Genomic DNA, 21,934 nt, shown 5'->3' with positions numbered 1-21,934 from the left:
GAGCACAAAGGGGAGAGGAGCACGCAGCAGTTAGCGGAGGAAATAAGGTGAGCAAGATGATGGGAGCACCTGCAGTGGGTCAGTTCCGGGGCAGTGTTCCTCAGGCACTTCCCTCTCTCTCCAGAGTCAGGCTGTTGAGCAACTCTGAGATTCCAGTTTCTTTCTTTCCCCCCCCCCCCTTAAATAAAGCATTTATATCTGGGAGCAGTTCTTGAACTGAGAGTTCAAAAGAAATGAGCCTATTAGTCTACAGGAAAAAATGCTTTCACTTGGGTAGCTGTAAAAGGGGGAAAGGAAGGTGACAGCCCTCACCGAAAGGAGGGACCGGGGAGGGGTATTCTTTCTGGCACCACCCGAGAGGGCCTTTGTTTATTGTATTATTTGTGAAACATTCAACAAAGTCTTATTGATTATCAACTACAGGCAAACAAGGGGCTTCGAGAAAGTGCTGTCTAACTTACTTTCCAGAGTTATCTGCAGATATAGGCAATTAAATATTTTATCCCAGGAAATAGCATTAGCACATTTTCTTTTACATTAGATTATCACACTAGAAAATAGAAAGTCTGTTTAAAAGTTTAAATTTTTTAAAAGAAAGTGAAAATAGGTTAAAAGAAGAAAAAGTCACAAAAGGAAGACATTTGGATCAGGAATACAAAGAGCTGAGAGGTTATTAAAAGAAGAATGGTAGGGCTTCCCTGGTGGCACAGTGGTTGAGAGTCCGCCTGCTGATGCAGGGGACACGGGTTCGTGCCCCGATCCGGGAAGATCCCACATGCCACAGAGCGGCTGGGCCCGTGAGCCATGGCCGCTGAGCCTGCGCATCCGGAGCCTGTGCTCCGCAACGGGAGAGGCCACAACAGTGAGAGGCCCGTGTATCGCAAAAAAAAAAAAACAAAACTTGACGTTTTCTAAGTGCCAAATATAGAGAAGATACACTTACTGTTGATATTAGTAAAGAACTTTCTACTTTCTAAAAAGTACATTTATGATCATCTCAATTTATCTTCATAACTCCAAACAAAAATTAATATTCCCATTTTACAGACAAAGAGGTTGCAACATGGACAGGTGAAGTCTGTGGCAGACCTCAGATTAGAATCGAAGCCTCTTGACTCCAGAGCTAGTTTATTACCCTCTTCCACCCTCAAAATGTAGTCGATTCTCATTATTCACAGTCGTTCTATTCTGTAAGCTGTGAGCACTGAATCAGCAAGGCATTACTCTGAGGGGAAATACAGACCTCGGTTCCCGAGAGCCTCTGGTTGCAACATTTTCGTCAGCCAATGACAAAACGTCGTTTTAAGTATGTTTTTGTTTAACGAGCCCTTATTTAATATATAATATTAGTTGGTTAACACTGAATTCACAGCCAGCAACGCTGTGACTCAAGCCTGAACAAAGCTTATCTAACACGCATTTTCCCCTTGAAGCACATCACAGCCTTGCGCTCAGGAACACTTAGACACCACTTCAACTCTCCGTTTGGGGCTCCTTTTAAACAGCGAAATCACCAAGCAGAAAAGGCACAAAAATGCAAAAACCATGGCACTAAACAGAACATGAAAAGAACCCTTGTTATTGTATGAGGGCTGAAACGAGCAAGCCAAGTGTTACCTTGTTCAGCCTCAGCTGGGGGTGTGTGATTCCAGAAATTCAGATTTCTCAGTGACCAGCCAAAGTCCGCAGTGACCGCAAGAGCACCCCAAATACAGATTTGACCGTTACAAATACATTTTAGCGAGTAGACAGATTTGCAGGTCCAGAACCTGCAAATAATGAGGATCGACTGTACTAACTCAGGAGGCTACAAACTAGAGAATTAACCTTGGATTACGTACAAAGTGCTGGTCCTAGGTAAGGATATTCTACGTACAAAGATTTTAAAAAGATAAATCGGTGTCTGTTTTTGGATAACTAGTTTTGTAAGAACAAAAAGCCCTTGGAGTAAGTGGTGTCGCAATGCCAGTGCTCTCCCGTGCTCGTGCCACCCTCCAGCCCACGTGCCCAGAAGTGCCTGTGGGAGAAGGCTCAGGTCGACTTCTGGTCCCGAGAAACACATTGATCAAGCTTAACGTGCGCGTTCTAAGGAGAATGAATGTTCTGAGTAGAAAACTAGAGCGAGTGATAGGAACAGAGAGCAATAAAGGATTGAGTTCTTTTACTCAGAATTTGGTAGAAGTCAGCACGACTATTGGCGGTAGCTGTGAGACTGAGGGACACAGAACAGCGTGGGCTGAAGAAAATGGCCCTGGAGTCAAACCTGGGTTTGGATTTCTGCTCCTGCCACTTGCTATCTGTGGTTTTAGGCAACTTACTTAACCATACTGAGCCTCGGTTTCCCCTTTCTGTAAGGTGAGGTTAATAATACTGGAATGCTGGAAGTATTAAGTTCATTAAGTAGCAACCGAGTGCCTGCTAGGTGTTCCAGGAAGCACTCAACAAAGAGCAACCTTAAGAAACAGAGAGGCAGGGGGCTTCCCTGGTGGCGCAGTGGTTGAGAGTCCGCCTGCCGATGCAGGGGACACGGGTTCGTGCCCCAGTCCAGGAAGATCCCACATGCCACGGAGCGGCTGGGCCCGTGAGCCATGGCCACTGAGCCTGCGTGTCCGGAGTCTGCGCTCCGCGACGGGAGAGGCCACAACAGTGAGAGGCCCGCGTACCGCAAAAAAAAAAAAAAAAAAGAAACAGGGACATGGTCCTGTGCCTGATCATACAGAAATCTTAAGTGGTTTTCTCAGATTGTTGATGGTAGTCTTACCTTGTAAAAAGGTCAGCATTCAGTTAGTTACCCAGGTTGGGAGCCGCAGTTCCATCCATAACCATCTCTCTCCCTCCTTGATGTCAGCCTCCTCTCCTCTGGATTCCACCTCGTACATACCCACCGGTATGGGGTCCTCCCCCCTCTCCCCATTGCTTTCATCCAGGCCTGTTTCACCATATGGACTCTTGCGATAGCCACTCAACTCCCCCAGACGCCAGGCTCTGCCAACTGAAAAGGCCCACGTCACCCACTGCTGAAAAGCCTCTATTGGCCCATGGAGTAAACTCCAGCCCCCTCAGTGTGGCACGTGACATCCTTCACTGCCTGAGTCTTCCTGTTCATTTTTGGAGACTCGCCCCTCAGTTCCCACCATACACCGAGTGTTCCAACCCCTCTGGACAATTTGTGATTCCTGAGCCGCTGTGCCCTTGCTTCTGGTCTTCCCTTAACTCCTGCTGTCCTTCCAACATATCCTCCTTTTCCCCACTCGAGAAACTCCTCTTCAGCCATCAGTACCCAGGTCAGGCGACACCTGTCCATAACAAGCCCTCCCCCAGTTTCCCGGCAGAATTAACCACTTGCTGTCGTACATCATACTTGCTTCTGTTGAAGTCTGTATCAGGGCCAGTTTTTACTCTCTGTGTGTCTGTCTCTTCTGGGGTCTTGATACGAGGAGAGGCAGGCTGTGTAAGGTCCTTGAGGATAGAGACTAAGTCACAGTCATCCTCATAACCCCGATTCCCAGCCCAGTGTCAGGCACGTTCTGTTGTAGCAGCTACACACGTCAATTAAATTAAACAGAGACAGGACATTGTGATAATCAAGAGAATTACCGTGCGTCTGTAGGCTGAGTAACACTTAAAGCTCATTGTTTATTTCTAGACATTTACAATTGTGGAACTTATACTTTATGGAGACGATATGAATAGGACACTTGAAATAAGCACACAGATGGCATGGTCGTCAGAGGACAGTAAACAATTTCAATCTCCCTATAGAATTGTATGTGGTATACTTGGAGGTAAATGTTTTGAGTCTTTAAAAAACAATTATAGGGCTTCCCTGGTGGCGCAGTGGTTGAGAATCTGCCTACTAATGCAGCGGATACGGGTTCGAGCCCTGGTCTGGGAAGATCCCACATGCCGCGGAGCAACTAGGCCCGTGAGCCACAACTACTGAGCCTGCGCGTCTGGAGCCTGTGCTCCGCAACAAGAGACGCCGCGATAGTGAGAGGCCCGCGCACCGCGATGAAGAGTGGCCCCCGCTTGCCACAACTAGAGAAAGGCCTCACACAGAAACGAAGACCCAACACGGCAAAAATAAATTAATTAATAAACTCCTACCCCCAACATCTTCTTAAAAAAAAAAAACAATTACATAGCAAAGTAGATTAAATAATGCTTGAGGAACAAGAAGAGAAACTGATCAAGATGTTAATGCAATGATCTGCCAGGAAAATTAGGTACTCGAGACCCAAGCACCCTTAATATAGGCAAAAACAGAATCAGAGCAGTTCTCCTTGGAAGGCCCTTACTTAAGAGTCTCCCAGACAGTACAGCCGCCAACTGTGCAGAGTCAATTCAGTAGCTAAGTCTTCCTGGCCTTCGGCCTTGTGCCCAGATACCACCCACAGGACCCACTTGCCTTCAGGAGAGCCTTACAGCCAGTAAAGTCACATGAAATTCCACTTTCTTCCAGCGCATGTGCCTCAGCCGGCCTCGCTCAGGGCTTAGCACTGCTGCCTAAATACTGGGGGTGTAGGGATGGGAGAGTCGTCCTCCAAGCCCTTCCAGGGCTACACAGGCAACACTGAAGGTCATATAGCAAAGGAAGGGGAGATAACAGTCATGTAGACATTCTTCAAACAACTTCTAAGTAGTTATAATCCATGCCCACTGTAGAACTTTTTTTAAACTGGTTTTTACAAGGATGATAAAGGATAAAGGTAATAATAACTGCCCTAATTCTGTTACCAAAATATAATCATTTTAAATTATTAACACTTTGGTTTATTTCTTTCCAATCTCTTCTCTGCGCACATAATTATTTTTAACATGGTTGAGGTCACACTGAATATTCAGTTTTGTAAGCGTTTTTGTGCTTCACTTAAACACTTCTTCCCTAAACAAACGTAAAGTATGGATAAAGTATCAGAAGAAGTTTCGTTCAAATCTTAGTCAGTGAGTATTTACAAATTTTACTAAAACTTCCAAACTAAATTCAGAGTAATACCTCTCACGTGTCACTTGGAAAAGCAGTGACGTATACACAGTTGCATTGCTGCTACCGAGATCCTTCTTTTCAGCAGTGTGTAGAAGGGACTCACGCACAGAAGTTAAATGGAGTCCCAGAGGCCACACAGCTAATGAAAAGCCAGAACTCAACAGCAAACTTGTTTCCTGTCTCCGTTAGCTTCTCACGGCTTCTGCTTTTCTCCTGTAATCCGTGCCCATTGCCAGAAGATACATTCTCACTCACCGAGAGCAAAGTGGGTTAGACTGTTTGTTTGTGGAACTCTAGTAATGTGGGAAATTCTTGTTTGTCATTCAGTTAACTTGCTCAGACTTTTTGGTGAACACTGCATACCCTAGCAGGAGTGGTGTGGTTTAGAAAGTGGATTTTCTAGCTCTCAGTGACTCAGAGTCTCTACTCAGCCATACCCAGGGTGAAAGTGTCTGTCAGAACATAGAAGTGTTGGCCAGTAAGTGCGCCCCTTAAAAGGAACTTGGGCAAGGTCTGGCCGAATTATAAATAAAACAAAGGGTTTAGTTACCTCAGGGTGGGCTCTAAAGTGGGTTAGTCTTTTAATAGGATGATGAAATTAGAGGTACTTGACAGGTTTTATTAAACTTTGGTTTAATAAAAGTCCTACTTCAAACTGATACACACGTGCCTTCTTTTTGTTGAAGGCACAATCTTGCGGTTGTCCTGAAACTGCTTCTTTAATTTGAAGAATATATTCAAATGACTATACAAGAGTGACCTATGACACAGGTCTGTAAGACACAAGTCTATAAGGATGTTATTTAAGAAAATATTTTTTGGCAAGAAGAAAAATTTCCTAACCTACTTCTACTTCTTATCATTCAAATTCTTCAAAAGGATGGTGATGTAGTTTTTGATTTATGTTGCAATGTGATGTCACCTGAAAAACGCAGAGCTGTTAGCAGGAGATAAAGATAATTTCAGTTTGCTCTCAAAAAAGTGCTGAGAAAAATGAAGTGAAGAAGGCTCAGTGGTGATACTTTAAAATTAGGGTTTAGGTTAAATATTTATTATTTTCTTCAATGTGACAAAAACATCTTAAGAAAACACACAGCCAAGACAGATGATGGCAATAATTCGTATCCGTTAGGTTATTTACTAAGTTACCAAGACCTTTAAAAGCAATCAGTTAATACTCTGGAAAGGGCTCTAATATAAATCTTAAAATATAAGAATTATTTATGCAATGGTACAAAAAAAAAATGTCAGACTCTATGTTGGGTTAACATCTGTTCCGTTTTACTGTGATTATTCAGTGATTCTGTAAGACTGTGCCTCACAAAATATAGTGCAACAGTTAATGAAATACATAATAACCGAATCTGAATTGGACCAGATCAGGTGAGTTTCTGGAGAGGGGAGGAGTGAGACACTTACCAGAAAAACTACATGTGTCTGTGTCAGGAAGCAGGTCTAAAGTGCATGGCTTACTGCTTTCCTGAAGAACTAGGAATGAATGGCACTACAAATGATCATTATATCATTGATCCAAAACCAGTGAAACATTAGTTTTCAGTACTTTAATTTTAAAAAGTACCGTCGGGTGCTAATGTTCCAACTTGAGTCAAAGAAGACATGTCTCTTCTGTGAGTTGTTCAGTGTGATATCATTATTATTAACCCAAATTCATCTTAGAGTAGGTTTGACTTAAAAGTTTTCAGTGAGCTGTGCTGAGCCTAAAAATTCTCCCCGAACCATAGCATCTGTTCTATATTTACAAACTGAAATAACTACAGATGTCAAATGAGAGAAGATTCTATTTCCTTTAGAAAATGAGTCTTTTTTTTTAGAAGTTTGCATCAAAAATCTTTTTAAACCTTAAAGCTTTTTATTTTCCCAGCACAAAATAGCTAATGTGCAATTGTTGCAATCTCTTCTACCCAGTGCCCTGCCAGACGGTTTTAGACTACCTGAAGACGTTGCTTCAGCACTACAACCAGCTTGTGATCCCACAGCCAGCCGACCAGCCGGCCGAGGTAGGTCTCATTCCGTGTGGAATTTCCTTAAGATGAAGCACCCTGGTAGTTTACCCATGTAGATATATACCAGAACAGATTGGCTAGCAAAATACATGTTTGACTCTGAGGTTTATGGGTGAGTATATATCCTGTGGAGAAAGATCATGCGTCGTGAAGATTCAACTCTGTACTCTGAGGGGGAGAAAAAGACATAGTTTAAATCCTGCGGGCAAGTCTCCCCCCATTCTTTTGGCACAGAGAACCCACCTGTCGTTCCCTCAGGCAGAGCCAGTGTTTGTTCCAAGTCTTCCCACCCTGAAAATCAGCCCTCCTTTGATTCTCCCTCCATCCCTCAGTGATTATCTTTTCTTTCTCCTTCCATCACCCGAAGCATCCTATCGGCACGTTCATCCTACACCACGACACATCCCGCTCCTTGAAGGTTGGGCCCAGGTCTCGTCCCCATTGGCATCCCCAGTGCGTGTCATCGAAGGCATTTGCTGAATGGGGACCTCATTCTTCTCCGTGATTAAACACTTGAAAGACTGGTGTATATTCATTGCTCCACTCTCAGTTCTCCTTTGCCCTCCCCTGCCTCCGTAATCCGGCTCCACCTCCACGACGCAGCGAATGGTCTGCGAGAGCCCCCCCAGCCTGCTACTCTCCCAGTTGTCCAGTCCAGGGGCCCATTTTCCAGCCCTCGTCATCCGCAGGGCCTCACCCCTCCTCCAGCTGCTCCCTTTCTCTGGGCCTTTGTGTCAGGACTCTCTTGTGGTTCCCCGTCCGTTTCTTACTAAGCTTTAAGGAGTTTTCCAACCACTGTTCTCTGGACTTTGACCTTTCATCTCTGCACTACCTTTCTCTGCTCAGTTACGCTCTCTCTGAACATCAACCATGTGTGGACTTACGAGTCCCAAATTTAGATCTAGACCCCAATCCCCAGGACTCAACTCCAGACCATTGTGTCCTACTGCCTGACCAGTGGAACTCACCATGCCTCCTCTGAATACCCATCATTACTCCTGTTTCCTCTTCAATAAAAGCAGCACCAACCCTGGGCAGAAACTTTCGAGGCATCACAGACTCTTCCTCTTCCTCATTCCTGACGGTCACGTCGAACAGTCTCTTGTCTCTAGTTCATTCTCAGTCACGTGTCACCTGGGCTGTCGCAGTAGATTCTTTCTTCTCCGTGCTCCACACTGGAAAGTTATTTTTCTAAAATACAGATCCAAAATAAATGTCACATGCTTAAAATCCTTTGCTCCCTAAAATAGGGTCCACATTTTATTTTTTTTTAACCGACCCCTCTTTTAAACCCAAAGTCTTTCCAATCATTTTCTTTCCTTTTTTTTTTTTTTTTAATTTATTTATTTTATTTGGTTGTGCCGGGTCTTAGCTGCAGCAGGTGGGCTCCTTAGTTGTAGCTTTTGGGCTCCTTAGCTGCAGCATGCATGTGGGATCTAGTTCCCTGACCAGGGATCAAACCCAGGCCCCCTGCACTGGGAGCTTGGAGTCCTACCCACTGCGCCACCAGGGAAGTCCCGGGTCCACATTTTTTAACTTGACATTTCTATTATACAAAAAGCACATCTGAAAAGCCCACTTCTTCCAGAAGCTCTTCCTGATTGCCACACTCCTCTGTGCTCAGAGAGCACATTGTTCATGAGACTAAATCAGAACTTACTTAAAAGTTAGTATACACCTCCATCTTCCATCTGGATATGACTCTATGAAGACATTAAATAAGTGCTGTTCAAATTGGTTTGTTCAGAGTGACTTGACAATAGGTCAGAGTTGGTATAGGTCACCAATACCCTTCTGGTGGCTAATATGAAGAGAATTCTATAAAAATATAAAAATAAGGGAAATATCTACATTTCCTCCAGATAGGACTATTTAAAACTTTATTACCCATCATCATCGTTATTACTATATTATTTTTATTGTCATTTCAGGCAAATGAGCATCTTCTCAGTAGTATTATTTAATCATATTTGATTTCTATTAGCTGTGCTGAAACAGCATGGGTAACCTCATCCACAGCATTTGGGGCTATAAATGACTTTCTCTCTTTCTCCTTCTTCCTTCCTCCCTTCCTTCCTCTCTGCCTCCTTCCCTTTCTTTATTTCTTGAAGATGGCCTCCAAATGGTATTTCTACATTTTGGAAGGGCTGTTGAGCTCTTCTGCAGGAGTGGATGCTTTCAAGCTTGGAGAGGGCACCTTCCCTGGATTGCCAGCTCTCTCATCTCAAGTACCTCCCATCTTGAAATAGCCTCAGCTCTTGTTTTAGGGGCAACTCTGAATTTGGGGACAGGGTTCCCAGCTGTGCCTTTTGACTTGTGAGACTTTGGGAGAGGATTTAACCTTCTTGGCCAAACAGCCACGGGCATTCTGGCTTGCCAGATGAGCTCACACACCCGAGGGAAAGCTGTTTTTAAAACATATAGTGGGGCTTCCCTGGTGACGCAGTGGTTGAGAGTCCGCCTGCCGATTCAGGGGACGCAGGTTCGTGCCCCGGTCCGGGGAGATCCCACATGCCGCAGAGCGACTGGGCCTGTGAGCCATGGCCGCTGAGGCCGTGCGTCCGGAGCCTGTGCTCTGCAACGGGAGAGGCCACAACAGTGGGAGGCCCGCATACCGCAAAAAAAAGAAAATTAAGAACTCTTCATTGTAGCCACCGGTATTGAGTGTCTGCTCCGTGCCAGCCGCGGTAGTATTTACTGCATCAGTCACCCACCCGATGGATGTTCATTGCACCTAGTATATGTCAGGCACTGTTCTTCCTTGCTATCTGCCTCCTCCTCCCCCCAGCCATAACCTTCTGTTCCTTATCTTTGTGGAGGACACCCCCGTTGCACCTGGAAACCATCTTCACTCCTCAGTCCCCCGTACCCTGGCTCAGTGGATTGTTTGCCTGACCACCTTGGTTTTACATCTCTCATCCTCACTTCTCCATCGGCACTGCCCGTCACTCCAGTCGTCCCTCCATCTCTCCCCTCCTGCCGTGAAACAGCAGCCTGGGCTGAAGGACCCTTCGGAACCTCTGGGCTCCTGCCCATCTTTTGATCATACGTAGTACACAGAGCCAGGGGTTGGTTTATGCTCCCGAGTACTCGTATTTTAAACCCATGATAATTTAGTTCTTCCCGTGTTATAGATGGGGAAACTTTGGTCCAACAAGTTAAAGTAATTTGCTCACGAAACAACAAATAAAACCCAGAACCGAGATTTAGTTCAAACCCAGGCTGACTCTAAATTCAAACCACAAACCACCTCCCTCAGCTGCTTCCCTTAAAAAGGACACAAAGTCACACTCCTGCTATTTCAAGGGAGTATGAATGCTGCGGTGATGAGTTTCCATGGGTATAATTCAGTCACAGTTTCATAGCCATACCTACTGCCTCTTTCTTTCCTGTTGGCTCCTAAACCATTTGCCCTTCTCAGAGCTTAACTGAACAGAGCACTTTTTAAAATTAAAACCTATCAGTTCCAAATAGTGCCAAATTTATAACCTGTAGTAAATTTGCAGAGTTGTAAAACTGAGTGAGTTTCCCTTCTTTATTTTGTACACCTTAATTACTGGGGAAGAAGTACATTAAAGCTGAGATCATGGGTTAATTAATTTGCCCTGGACTGTAGAATTTTATGGACAACCAGAGCTAAAATAATGGTCGTGTAGGTGCAATTGACTTAAACATGGCTTATAAATGTTACAGAAATTCCTGTAATTAGTCCCAGTGCAACTATTTAGCCTGGGAATTTTATAGCAGACATAAATTATGAAGGTGAAAAGTAAGAAAAATTTTGAGTTGACATAGTGGCATTTGCAGAAGCTATGAGAAAACTTGTTTTGCATTATTATTAGTGATTTTTGTTTGTTTCCACAATGCCCCCTCTTTAAAATTCACTGTTTAATGTTTCCACTGAAATACAATGGCTATCAGATATTAGGTGCATGAAACACAAAAAAATACCTTATGGAAGTAGCCCACCAGCATCATTTCTAAAAGTACTTAACCGCCAACCAAAGGATGAAGAGACCTGTTTGATCACACTCTTCAAAGTCATTTTTGCATATTTTAATAGATTGAAAAGGAAAGTTACGGGTTATATTTAAATAGTGTTCCCTGTCATTGGATCTTGACACATTTTAACCTACCTGTTAAAATGCAAGTTATAAATAGCTCCTCTTTCAAAGGTGTTCATTATACCTCATTGGCTCTTGTTATAGAAAATGCAAATGTAATTTGAAAAGTGCCCCGTTCTGAGTGTGAGCAATTACTTGTGCTCTTCAGTACCTGGTTCATTGTCAGTATAGCCACTTGGTTAAAAAGCATGTTTGCCTTTGAAATGGAGATCGCCTGGGCTGCTGGCTGGCTGGCCGGCCAGGTAGGTAATGAGAAAATATTTCGCTTTTCCAGGGAAGCAAGCAGCTGTTGAACAACTATCCTGTCTACATAACGAGCAAACAGTGGGACGAGGCTGTAAATTCTTCAAAGAAAGACGGGAGGCGGCTCCTTCGATACCTCATCAGATTTGTTTTCACAACCGATGAGCTTAAGTACTCATGCGGCCTTGGGAAAAGGAAAAGGTCAGTGCAGTCAGGAGAGACAGGTCCTGAAAGACGCCCTCTGGATCCAGTTAAAGTAACATGCCTCCGAGGTACTGCATCCTTCCACTCAGTGTCCATCTGTGATCTCATTTCACCGCATTGGCTGTGGCTCCCCCGTGCAAGTGTTCAGCCTTTACTGTATTTTGGTTTCTTTCCGCTGAGACGTTATAGGCTTCATGTGGCCCATCTCCTTGGTATCAAGAAGTCCTTTAAAAATTCTTCGTTTGCTTTAGCACTTAATGGCACATAGCACTGCATAGCACTTCATGTTTCACGCTTTAAGTTCAGATTTTCTTTGCCGCCCGGGAAGGCGACCTCCAGCAAAGCTGGAGCACTTGGGGAAAGCACAGAGGAAAAGAAGCCGAGGAACCTCAAAAATTATCCCAATTTCATTTGCAGCCTATGACGCCCTCCCCCAATCTAGCTACCTTCTCAAGAATACTTGGCCCAACTCCTTAAATTTATTTAGAATCAATTTTCCTTAGGCCTAAAGTATTTCTCGCCCACTCAGATTTTATTCTGTTCGGTTTTTTTAAAGTTTCTGTATTAAAAAATACTACTCAGATAATACCATTTCCTCAGCATTAACAGCTGATTACTTTGCAGCTGATCCACACTACGGATAGGCCAGGCAGAGGGTAAGGAGGTGTATACGGTTGACTCAGTGGGTGCAAATAAATAAACACAGACAAGTGGAAACACTATAGTGGCAACAAAAGCGCATTCACACCTGAAAAACCCATATCAAATAGCTCAAATGTCAACCTGTACAGTTCAAGAGTGATCTTATTGGTTGGAAAGACAATAAAGATTTACTCTGGACAGGGATCAAAATATTTCCTGGTGAAGAAATCACACTGAAAAACCTTATCACTGATAAGGCCTTAGTCATCAGAAGGGACACTCACTCCTACACCCCTCTGGGCCTGCCCACAGGGACTGTCAGCGTGCCTAAGGTGCCTGTGTAGTACTTGTTAGTAGCGGAGATCCCCAGACCCACCCTGAACTTCTGATTCAGCGGGTCTGGCGTGAAGACAGGGGAGGCACGCATTACTGCACCTCACGACCACCCCAGGTGATTGAGGCTGGTGGCCTAGACTTGAGAAAACCACCTAGAATGAAAACACCAGCATTAACTCAGCACAGGTATGCTGGAGCACCCCCTGTTGGCCAGTCTGAAAATTCTACTTACTCAGAGTGACTGGGTAATGGAAATTTCCAAGGTCTGTCTTAGCAGACTAGCCATAGTTTCCCTTATTCCCCAGCATCGTCAGAGCAGACGGAGGCAGCAGAGGCAGCGGTGAGTGTGGGGGCTGTCCTGAGAGCCCGCTCCGCGAGTACTCTGGAAGTTGCCCTGAGGCTTACAAGAGAATCAGGATAAGGGGCCCCACTAAGGTATCCCTTTCCAGAAATCCTTGTTAAACGATTTATATTTTAACAAGCAAGTCAGTGAAACTGAGGGATTAATATACGTCTCAAAGCACTAGTGTCAGTGCTGCGGGACCCACTGTGACACAGATGCAGCCCAGGCTGCCTGACCAGAATGTGCACTCTCCAGCAGGGAGAGCTGGGCAGGACGCACAGGCTTCCACCCGCCCATGGGTGGAGAATGCATAGGCAAGAACTGCTGATTGTGTCGGGGCGGCTGGTTAGAGCATTTATGTCTGTCCCAAAGGCTGAAATCCTGGGGCCTTCCTGTGACCTAAATGGGATTCCCCTCCTGCAGGTTTATGCTTGCTGACTCCCAGGGTGGACACCCTTGTGGTCAGCAAGATTAGAATGGCCAAGGAAGCCTCAGACAGTTGGACACTTGAGGGATGGAAAGCAGGGTGCTTCGGGGAATGAAATCAAATTCTAGGCTGGCCTGTCCCCAGGGTGGTTTGACCCCGGAAGGAAGGGGGGGGTCAGTGATGTGAGGACACTTCCTATCCGTGTAACAGAATGAGCTCTGCTTTTAGCCTGTAGTAGTCTGACACAACGTTAGGGGAAGTCCTGTTGCAGCAGCGGGCACTGAGGAGGGGGAGGGGGAGGGAGGTGTCACAGAGCAGCACGTTCTTAGAGGGGCGGGGCTGCGGCATCCTCAGCAGTTAGCCTTGACTTCCTCTCGTGGATACTTGGAGTCTTTCATTTCTCTGTGTTCATATGAGAGTGGGGAATCTGGAGAGAGAGAAACTACTTAAACAGTTATTGCATACTCCCTGAACACATGAGGTAGGGAACCTGAGGAAGACAGAGGAAGAGAAAACAGAATGCCTGAATTCTGGAGTTGATAGCCTGGCTGGAGATGATTTGAGGACATAATGAATAGACGTGAATGCAAGGAAAATAATAGGGAGAGGACTAGATATTTGAGCACTCGTGGTCCCAGAATACCTGCTTTCTCTCTGCTCAGCATTATAATGACCACGACCTAGGTTTGAAAAGCATCCTTCGGTGTTTCCTAGGCCCGTAGCCCAGCATAGGCCATCTGGTTCCTGACAGTTTTGCAGGGCGAGGAGCTGAATAAACACAGTTGTGTCCCCCAGGAGGGCCACTAGGGCTGGGACTTAGGCGAGGTGAACGAGTCTCTCACCTCAGGCATGGAGTTGAAGGGGATGCCCCTGCGTCTCTGCCAAGATGGGCACAGTTCAGTTCATGGGATTTTTCGGGTCCAGGTACTTAAAAGCATCAGCTTCCATGGGCAAATAGGGTCGGGATTTCACAAATAAATTTCAGACAAATCCAGTCCTACAGCCAGAACCATTGTCTTGTAGAGGGAGCAGTGCTGGCGAAGAAATGGTGTGTAAATGGCAGTCACCTTGAACTTTCAGTCAGCTGTGAAAAAAAGCACAGTTTGACTTAGAACTTTTCCCAGAATGCTCATTTCAGTCGAACTTTTTCCATTTCAGTTTACAGATGTCCATATTAAAATAGCTGTGTAGGAACTATACATGTCCCCTGACTCCCTGAGAAAATAGAGGAAGGGTTAATGTGAGCTCAACCCAAGGGAGGCCAAGTTTGTTTCATTGGAGTCTGAGCTACTTTTTGTATATTCTTTCTTCCAGGCATGCTAATTGCTTTCTGGTGATATTAAATATTTAGAGGAAAAGTCATCTAAAAAATATTTGTCAGTACACTTATAGACATCACAATTAGAGAAATAAAGTATAGCCTGTAGTAACATTTTAAGAATGTGAAAACCTGAACCAAAACTTAGGCAATTTCTTACTCATTGAGATTTTATTTTTTTGCACTTAATCTACAAATCAGTAGCTGGTTAAAGAATACCATCTGATGATATTTGCTGTGCTTCTGGAGATAGTTAACATTCTAAAAATGTGAGCATATTAACAACAGGGTTTTGAAATGTACTCTTAACTTTTTTTTTACCAAGCATGGTGCATACCACGCCTCGCAAATCAAATTTACCTTTCATAGCAATCGTGCCTTAGAGGGAATCACTCTCACTTATGTAATTTTTACTTTTGCACCTGAGTAGAAAATGTGTATGGCGTAAGTTGGGTCTAATAAGTGACATCATCATGGCATTACATCGGATGTCCCATAAAGCTTTTCTTATAGAGCTTCTGTTAAAGTTTAAGCAGCCTTCCTATAATTCGCTGCAAAAACCAGCTGTTTTTCTCTCTCTTTTTTTTTTTTACTGTTGTGTGTATTCCTACAGAATTCATTAGGATGCACTGTACCTCCAACCCCGACTGGTGGATGCCCTCGGAGGAGCAGATAAACAAAGTGTTCAGTGACGCTGTGGGTCACGCTCGGCAGGGGCGGGCAGTGGGGACTTTCCTGCACAACGGAGGCTCCTTTTATGAAGGGATTGATCACCAGGCTTCCCAGGATGAAGTCTTCACTAAAAATTCCCAGGACGGGTCTGGTGATTAGTGGACAGAATGTTTCCACACTAGCAGCCGGTCCTCTCAAGAGTTCCAGTTGTGAATGTTCTGTTACCATCACTTTAGAATCCAGAGCATGTCACTCTGTCACATCCTAACGGAGTTAAAGGTTTACACATCCTAAACCTTAACTCTTGACCTACTGCCACAGTTCCTAGTACAAACCCACTTTAGGGTTGTTTGGGAAGTCTATGGAGCCTACAGAGATTTTCACAGTATTACATTATACAAAGAAAAAATGACAATTGATTTTAAATGATGACTAGTTAGACGGTGAGGGTGAAAAAAGAGAGGTGAGCTCCTGGTCACCTGTCCGAAATCTTCAAGTGAGCTCTGTTTCCTGAGCAGAGCTGGTCCCCACGGAGATTGGATTAGTGTCCCTGCCCATGGGGGAAGGTAGAGACATGGCGTTATCCTAAGGGACAAGGAACAAGCATTCTCTTTATTTAATTCAAATAAGTTGTCTTTATGTTTTCCAAAGACTTGAATTTATACTTCTCAGCAAAGACATAAGATAGGTGACATTGCATGCTGTGTCTAACATTGACAGAGCCTGTTACTAAAAAGAAACCAGAGATCAGAAGCCACCTCTAGACAGTGATTAATTGGAAGTCAGCTGTTATGTTTACCACACAAAAGAATTTCTCCTGTGTTGATCAGGAAGGCACTATATGATCTCTGAAGTTAACAAACAGTAATAGTTTTCACCGTATCAGTCAAGAAACATCCAAAGATTCAAAACCATTTTCAGATGCTCGATTTTGTAAGTTCACAGTTTCCATAGCCTTAAATCGGGCTTTGTTGACACGATGCCAAAGCGCTGGGTTGAACAATGAGCATCTCAGTCAGCTAGTTGTTTGGTGCACTGAGGACCAGACAAAGTGATGTGACTGATGGGATTCACTGAATTGACCAGATGTTCTGGAATTGTATACACACAGCTTCAAGGCCATTCTGACAACTATGCAATGGGCTTGTCTGTAATTTCTCAGAAATTTGAGGGTCTTTTTGTGCTGAGTTGATCTTCAGAATTTGCATAAATCTTGTTTCTTGTTGTCACCGATGGAAATGTTTCATCCCAACTGCTGTGTGCCTCCTTCCCGCCAGTATCCCCCTGAACTACTGGCTCTGGCTGAGTTAGCGGTGACCACTCCCACCCACTTTCCCCGGTTTAATATGTTGAGCATCATCTGCGAAGTTAGTAGTAATGTCTTTGGAACCATTTCTTATCCGCAGATGCTCTAGAGATGCTAGAATCTTTCTGAGTGCTTCGGGTTTGGGTGGGAGGGGAGGCTTCCTTTATCAGCCTAATCCAGATGTCTGCATTCTTTCTAGAGTCGAGGGCTAAATGGGCAGCTGTTAGTGAAGGCTGCTAATGTCATCTACAAACATGACTAAGGGTTTTGAGAATGGGTTGGAAATTCATTTCAAGTTTATGAGCATCCATGCATAAAGAGGGTTTTTTGCCACCTTTTGACAAAGTAAAATAATAAATTACCCTTTATCTTCTATAATTAGCATCAACTCTGTGCATGACCCTAGCAATAGGTCCTTGTTTAGCTTTTGTTACGATTATTAGTTTCGCCCACTGAAAAGTTTGTTTATAGAGATGGTCATTTGTCAGATCTGTTAAATGGTATGGGGAGAACTAATATTTCAATCCTGTTTTGGAGCAACTTAGCTAAAATTTGCAGGTAAAGGAAAAGATAAGGGCAAATGCGGTGCTTCTGGGAACGATGAGACTAGTATCTTTGGCTCTCCGAGGAAGAAAGATACTCCCTGAGGCGTTTTCAAGGTCTAGAAGTCAATATCTTATAAGAATCTTTGGTGACATGAAATCTTTGCCAGGAGAAAAATACCACCATAATCTCACCTGTCTTTCCATCCTACTTTTCCTTTCTTTGCATTGGACTTTAGTTATCCTTACTGCTGAGTTCACTGTCCTTTTTTGTTCTATAGCAGCAATATTTGACCACTGCCTTAAAAAAAAAAAAACAAAAGAACTTCCAATTCTTATCGTTTCCCTGAAAGCTTGCGAATTCCACACATGTTCACATCTACGCGTCATCATGGAGCCGAGTGTTGGGCTGATCTTCACGGAAGGTGGTGATGGAGCATTTCTGCATTCATTCTCCACAGCCTTACAGGTCGGCATCCTTCAGACAAGTGCTTGCTCCACTCCTGTTATCATCCCCTGAGAAGGCTCCTGGGGTCAGGAGGCTCTGCCCCTCAAGGCCCGTGGTCGCACCAGCCTTTGCTCGAAGGTACACCTGATCTCTCCCTCCCACCCCTGTTTTCAGGTGAATTATCTCTCTATCAGCTGTTTTCCAATACTTCACAAATTCTAAAATGTTCAGAGCTGCACACTGGTCATCTCTTACGCACATGAGCGATCCAGGCCCAGAAAGATGACTGACTTAGCATCACACGGCCAGTTCTAACGCCTCTCCTGGGTCTAGGACCTACGATCCCCTGTCCCCAGTCAGACGTTCCATTCCACTCTTCACCGTTGATGCAGTTGCTGTGTTCCTTTAGCCGAACCCACCGCCTGACGCGGGCACCAATGGCCCTCGGGCTGTGACACAGTATCTGCTCGGCTGTTCTGCTTTGTCCTCTCCTTAGTCCATGTCACATGCTGCTATTTGCACTTCCCCTTTAAGGCTGGTATATTACCTGGCTTGTGGTGGTTGCCTGCATGGTCACCTGATTTTCAAGTCAGGGTTTGCAAGGATCGTTCACTTATTTTTTTGGTAAGGCCATCGCAGCCTCTGTAGCAAGGTTAAAAGCTCACCAGTGAGAAGATTGGATGCTGTCACTGCTCTGTCAGCCTTTCCGTTGATCTCTTTGGAGACCTGGAGACCTGTATATTTTCTTGATTTGATCTTCTACATCTTTGTCTGGCAGTTGGACAAATTGCTCTCTTGAGGAGACATTCATACTCATGTCAGCTTTTAGCAGCTTCCCTGAGTCATTTTAGCACTGGAATAACATAGATTGAATTAAAACAGCTCAGGATGCCGCTTTGCTCCACCTCATTGGTGAGAGAAAAGGTCATAGGTCTGGCCTGACACCACAGACCAAATTTGGTATTTTGTCAGTGACTGGGCATGGTTCATAATCCCATCTATCAAGGCAACCATACCTACTCTCAGTGACAGTGTCTTGATGTGTCCTGAGGTTTCCCAAATTAAAGTCATATCACAAAGAGCATGCCTGCTTTCCCAGTGAATGGAACGCCAAGTGCAGTTCCACCTGGCCCAGCATAACCCTTCAGTGATCTGTTTGGGGGATGTAGGCCAGGAACCGGGAGTTGGGGTGGGGGGATGCGTCATATTCTGCGAGCAGTTACTAAGCTCCCACTTCTCACGGTCTCTTTTGAAGGTCCACCATTCACAATCTCATGGTTTAACCTCAGTATTAAATGCTTTGGAGAAAAACTGTCAATTGAAAATATTCAGCCCTGAACCCAGGCTCCACTCTCTTGGTTGAGCATTTGCTGGAAATAGCCATCATCTCCTTTGGTAGGGGAATTGGAAGATATGTTATACATGTGGCTACTTCATAGCTGTAGGGCAAGTGGGTCATTTTATATCCTGGATCTTCCTTAGCCCTTCATCAGTCATAAACACATTGACCCGAGAGAATTGTTCACCAGGATTATAAGGCGATATAAATTACTCAATATCTTATTTGATCCAGCTCCTCCGTGTGTCAGATATCGAAAGAATGGTTAAGTCCAGTATATTCTTGTGATATCAGATGTTTTCCAAAAATCTAGACAATAATACAAACTTGGGAATCTACAAGTTCGTGTTGTCTACATTTTCCCGCCACCTTTAATGGCTTGACCTCCTGTTGCTATCAGAAAACGGATGGAGCATGAAGTAGGATGAAGCATGCACTGTTTTCCGGAAAGCAAACGTACGTTGCCCTCATGTGAATTCTGTCATTCAGTGTGTACTCTAGAACCTAAACCTGATACCCACTGACTACCTCCTTAGTTTTTCTTCGATTTCTATCATTTTAAAAAGTCTCATTCTTGGATAACTTCGTTTTAAAAAAGATTTAAACTTTTCTCATTTCACAGTACAGCTGTTTGTAATTTTTGACAGCTCTTATATACCAGTTTTTAGAAATGTAATAGAAAGTGATTTTGCACATATGGTGCAAGCCTTGCTGGTGCGTGTTTAATGTGGTGACACTTGCCAAAACTGCTTGGCAAAACATGTCAAATAGGATGCTTGAGTCAGAACTCTAGTGTAAATGTGTCTAAACAGCAGTATGTATCATTATGATATATTTTTGTAAACACAGTGATGGCTTCTTTCAGTCGTGTAAGTACTGGATAAAAATAACCACTTCACTTGAATAATGTAGAAAAATGTCACCCAGTTGATGGCCCTCCGCAGTTACTTACATTTTATGAGCCAGTGGCATCACTTCTATTTGTGTTATTATTTAGAGGAGAGTGAAGAATTGATAACCAGACAGCATGGAGTGCAAAAATAGTAACTCACCAAAACTTGCCTCCTAATTAACATTCAAAACTATAACGGATATGTTTACACGTTAGAGACCACTTTTACCCTCCACAGTGTATTCAGTTGCAAGAAACATTGAGAGGTCTGGACTTCACTCATCTAATGACCAGCTCGGTAAGCTTGGCTCTTGAAAGCACTAAATTACCAAATCTTTGTGGTAAAAATAACCAGATTAAATTTCCTCCTGACCATCCATAGCTGGCTAATATACAGGCTAGGTTTTCACTGAATCGCAATTCCCCAAATTACAGTGAAAATTCATCTGCTAAGATGACTTATTCAAAAGCCTGTTCATTCTCAGAATAATTGCCCCACTACAAGTAGCCAGATGGGTCTTGTGCACATTGGCCCATTCAAAACCCCCAACTATAACAATAGCTATAGCTTATATACGTTGAGCCCTTGTGCGCCAGGTACTTTGGTAAGCACTTTAATGCATCCTCTCATTTTAATCCTCACAACCACCCTCTAGGGTGTTATTGTTACCACCCCATTTTATTGATAAGGACACTGCCCAAGGTACTCAGCTAATAAGAGGAAATCTTTGGGTTTAGTAAGCAGAATGACTAGTTCAGTTTTCCCTAGTAGTTAAGGTTCTCAAACCCCTTAAACACTTTGGAATGGATTTGTTGTTTAATTGAGGTAGTGAATAAATTAAAATTTGTTCACATTTCTGTCATAGGTTCCCAGTACAAAAACGCAGGGATATAAAAGCAAAACTTTGAACTCAGTGACGTGATGGTCTTTGGGAACGGCTAGATGGTAGAAATGGCACTGGACGTCAGAGCCAATGTCCATTCACTTTTCACATTTGTTGTATTCATAGCCTTAGAATTGATGAGTCTGGTTTGGAAGGGAGGGTTTCAATCTATGATGTCACTGTGAGAACTGTCGTGAAGTTTTTGTAGAAAAATACAGTAATCTGTTCTTTCCTGTAGTTGTGGCTTTAACATCTCTGGCTGTGTTTAAGTTCAAGAGCTTGCCGTGGCCACCAGGGCCTGGCTTTGTTTCTAAGGAATAGGGCATGCCAGTCCATGAGAGGGGTCCTGAAACCTTCAAGGTCCCTGGTCTAGTCCGACCCTGCCCCATTTAAGCATTGCCCTCGTGTGTCTCTCCTCTCTGGAACTTCATGTAGCAGCCTAACACTGGGGCCAACTTGCCTTTACTCTATTTTCTATGATGAACACTTGTGGAGAAACTGTGACAAATCCATTGATCCTAATATTTTTATTGTTGAAGTCTTGTTGATTCTCTATGAATAATTTCTATTTGATTGTACTGTGTAGAGTTAAAACCCACCAGAGGTATGTTAATAAAACTATAAATGCATAGTGTAATATAGAATAGCAAGATTTTCTGTGAACAATTTATATAGAAGAGTAAGTTGTTTTTTAAGTGTTAGCACTTTCCTTTTAGGAACTGAAAATGTTATAAGAGTTTTCTAAACATTCAATATTTTTAATTATAAGAAACATTTGTTACTAGAGCCAATTATTTCAGGTGTTCTAACTGGAGTATTGATTTTATTACCTCATATACCTCTAGAATGCCACATGTTCTGTTGGAGATGAAATTGCACAATAAATGTCAAGTCTCTGTTAAGTGTTTTAACTTGCTTTTTGCATCTTTCTCCAATTCAACCAGACGCTTTTCTGGTTGGTTTGTTCGTTTGTTTGTTTTTAAACAGAAAAGATGGTTATGTCAGGGAACCGACCAGAACTCATCCAAAAATTCACTTGATCTAGTGAATGAATGGGACAACCAATGATGATCCAGGGACATGTAATCCAAGATTTCTGTACAGTATTTTGTACATTCACATTTTAAACATACATGCTTCTATAGTTCCATTCTATCAGGGAGAGGAGGAAACCCCACAGCTGCTACTCTTGACCTTTAACGA

The 21,934-nt window shown here is 43.7% G+C and overlaps 1 protein-coding gene across 1 annotated transcript in view; it reads left to right on the top strand.

Annotated features, from left to right (window-relative positions):
- BEND4 (BEN domain containing 4) overlaps window positions 1-18,979 on the top strand; it is a 30,061-nt gene extending 11,082 nt beyond the window's left edge. Inside the window, exons 3-5 of the mRNA XM_067735844.1 lie at window positions 6,914-7,005; window positions 11,410-11,650; window positions 15,262-18,979. Of these exons, the coding sequence (XP_067591945.1) occupies window positions 6,914-7,005; window positions 11,410-11,650; window positions 15,262-15,479 (551 nt within the window). The 3' untranslated portion in view covers window positions 15,480-18,979. The remainder of the gene's footprint in view (window positions 1-6,913; window positions 7,006-11,409; window positions 11,651-15,261) is intronic.
- Window positions 18,980-21,934: the final 2,955 nt, after the last annotated feature.

This window comes from Pseudorca crassidens, chromosome 4 (assembly GCF_039906515.1).
Source record: "Pseudorca crassidens isolate mPseCra1 chromosome 4, mPseCra1.hap1, whole genome shotgun sequence".
NCBI classification, from domain to species: domain Eukaryota; kingdom Metazoa; phylum Chordata; class Mammalia; order Artiodactyla; family Delphinidae; genus Pseudorca; species Pseudorca crassidens.
This window is presented reverse-complemented; position numbering and strand designations above follow the sequence as displayed.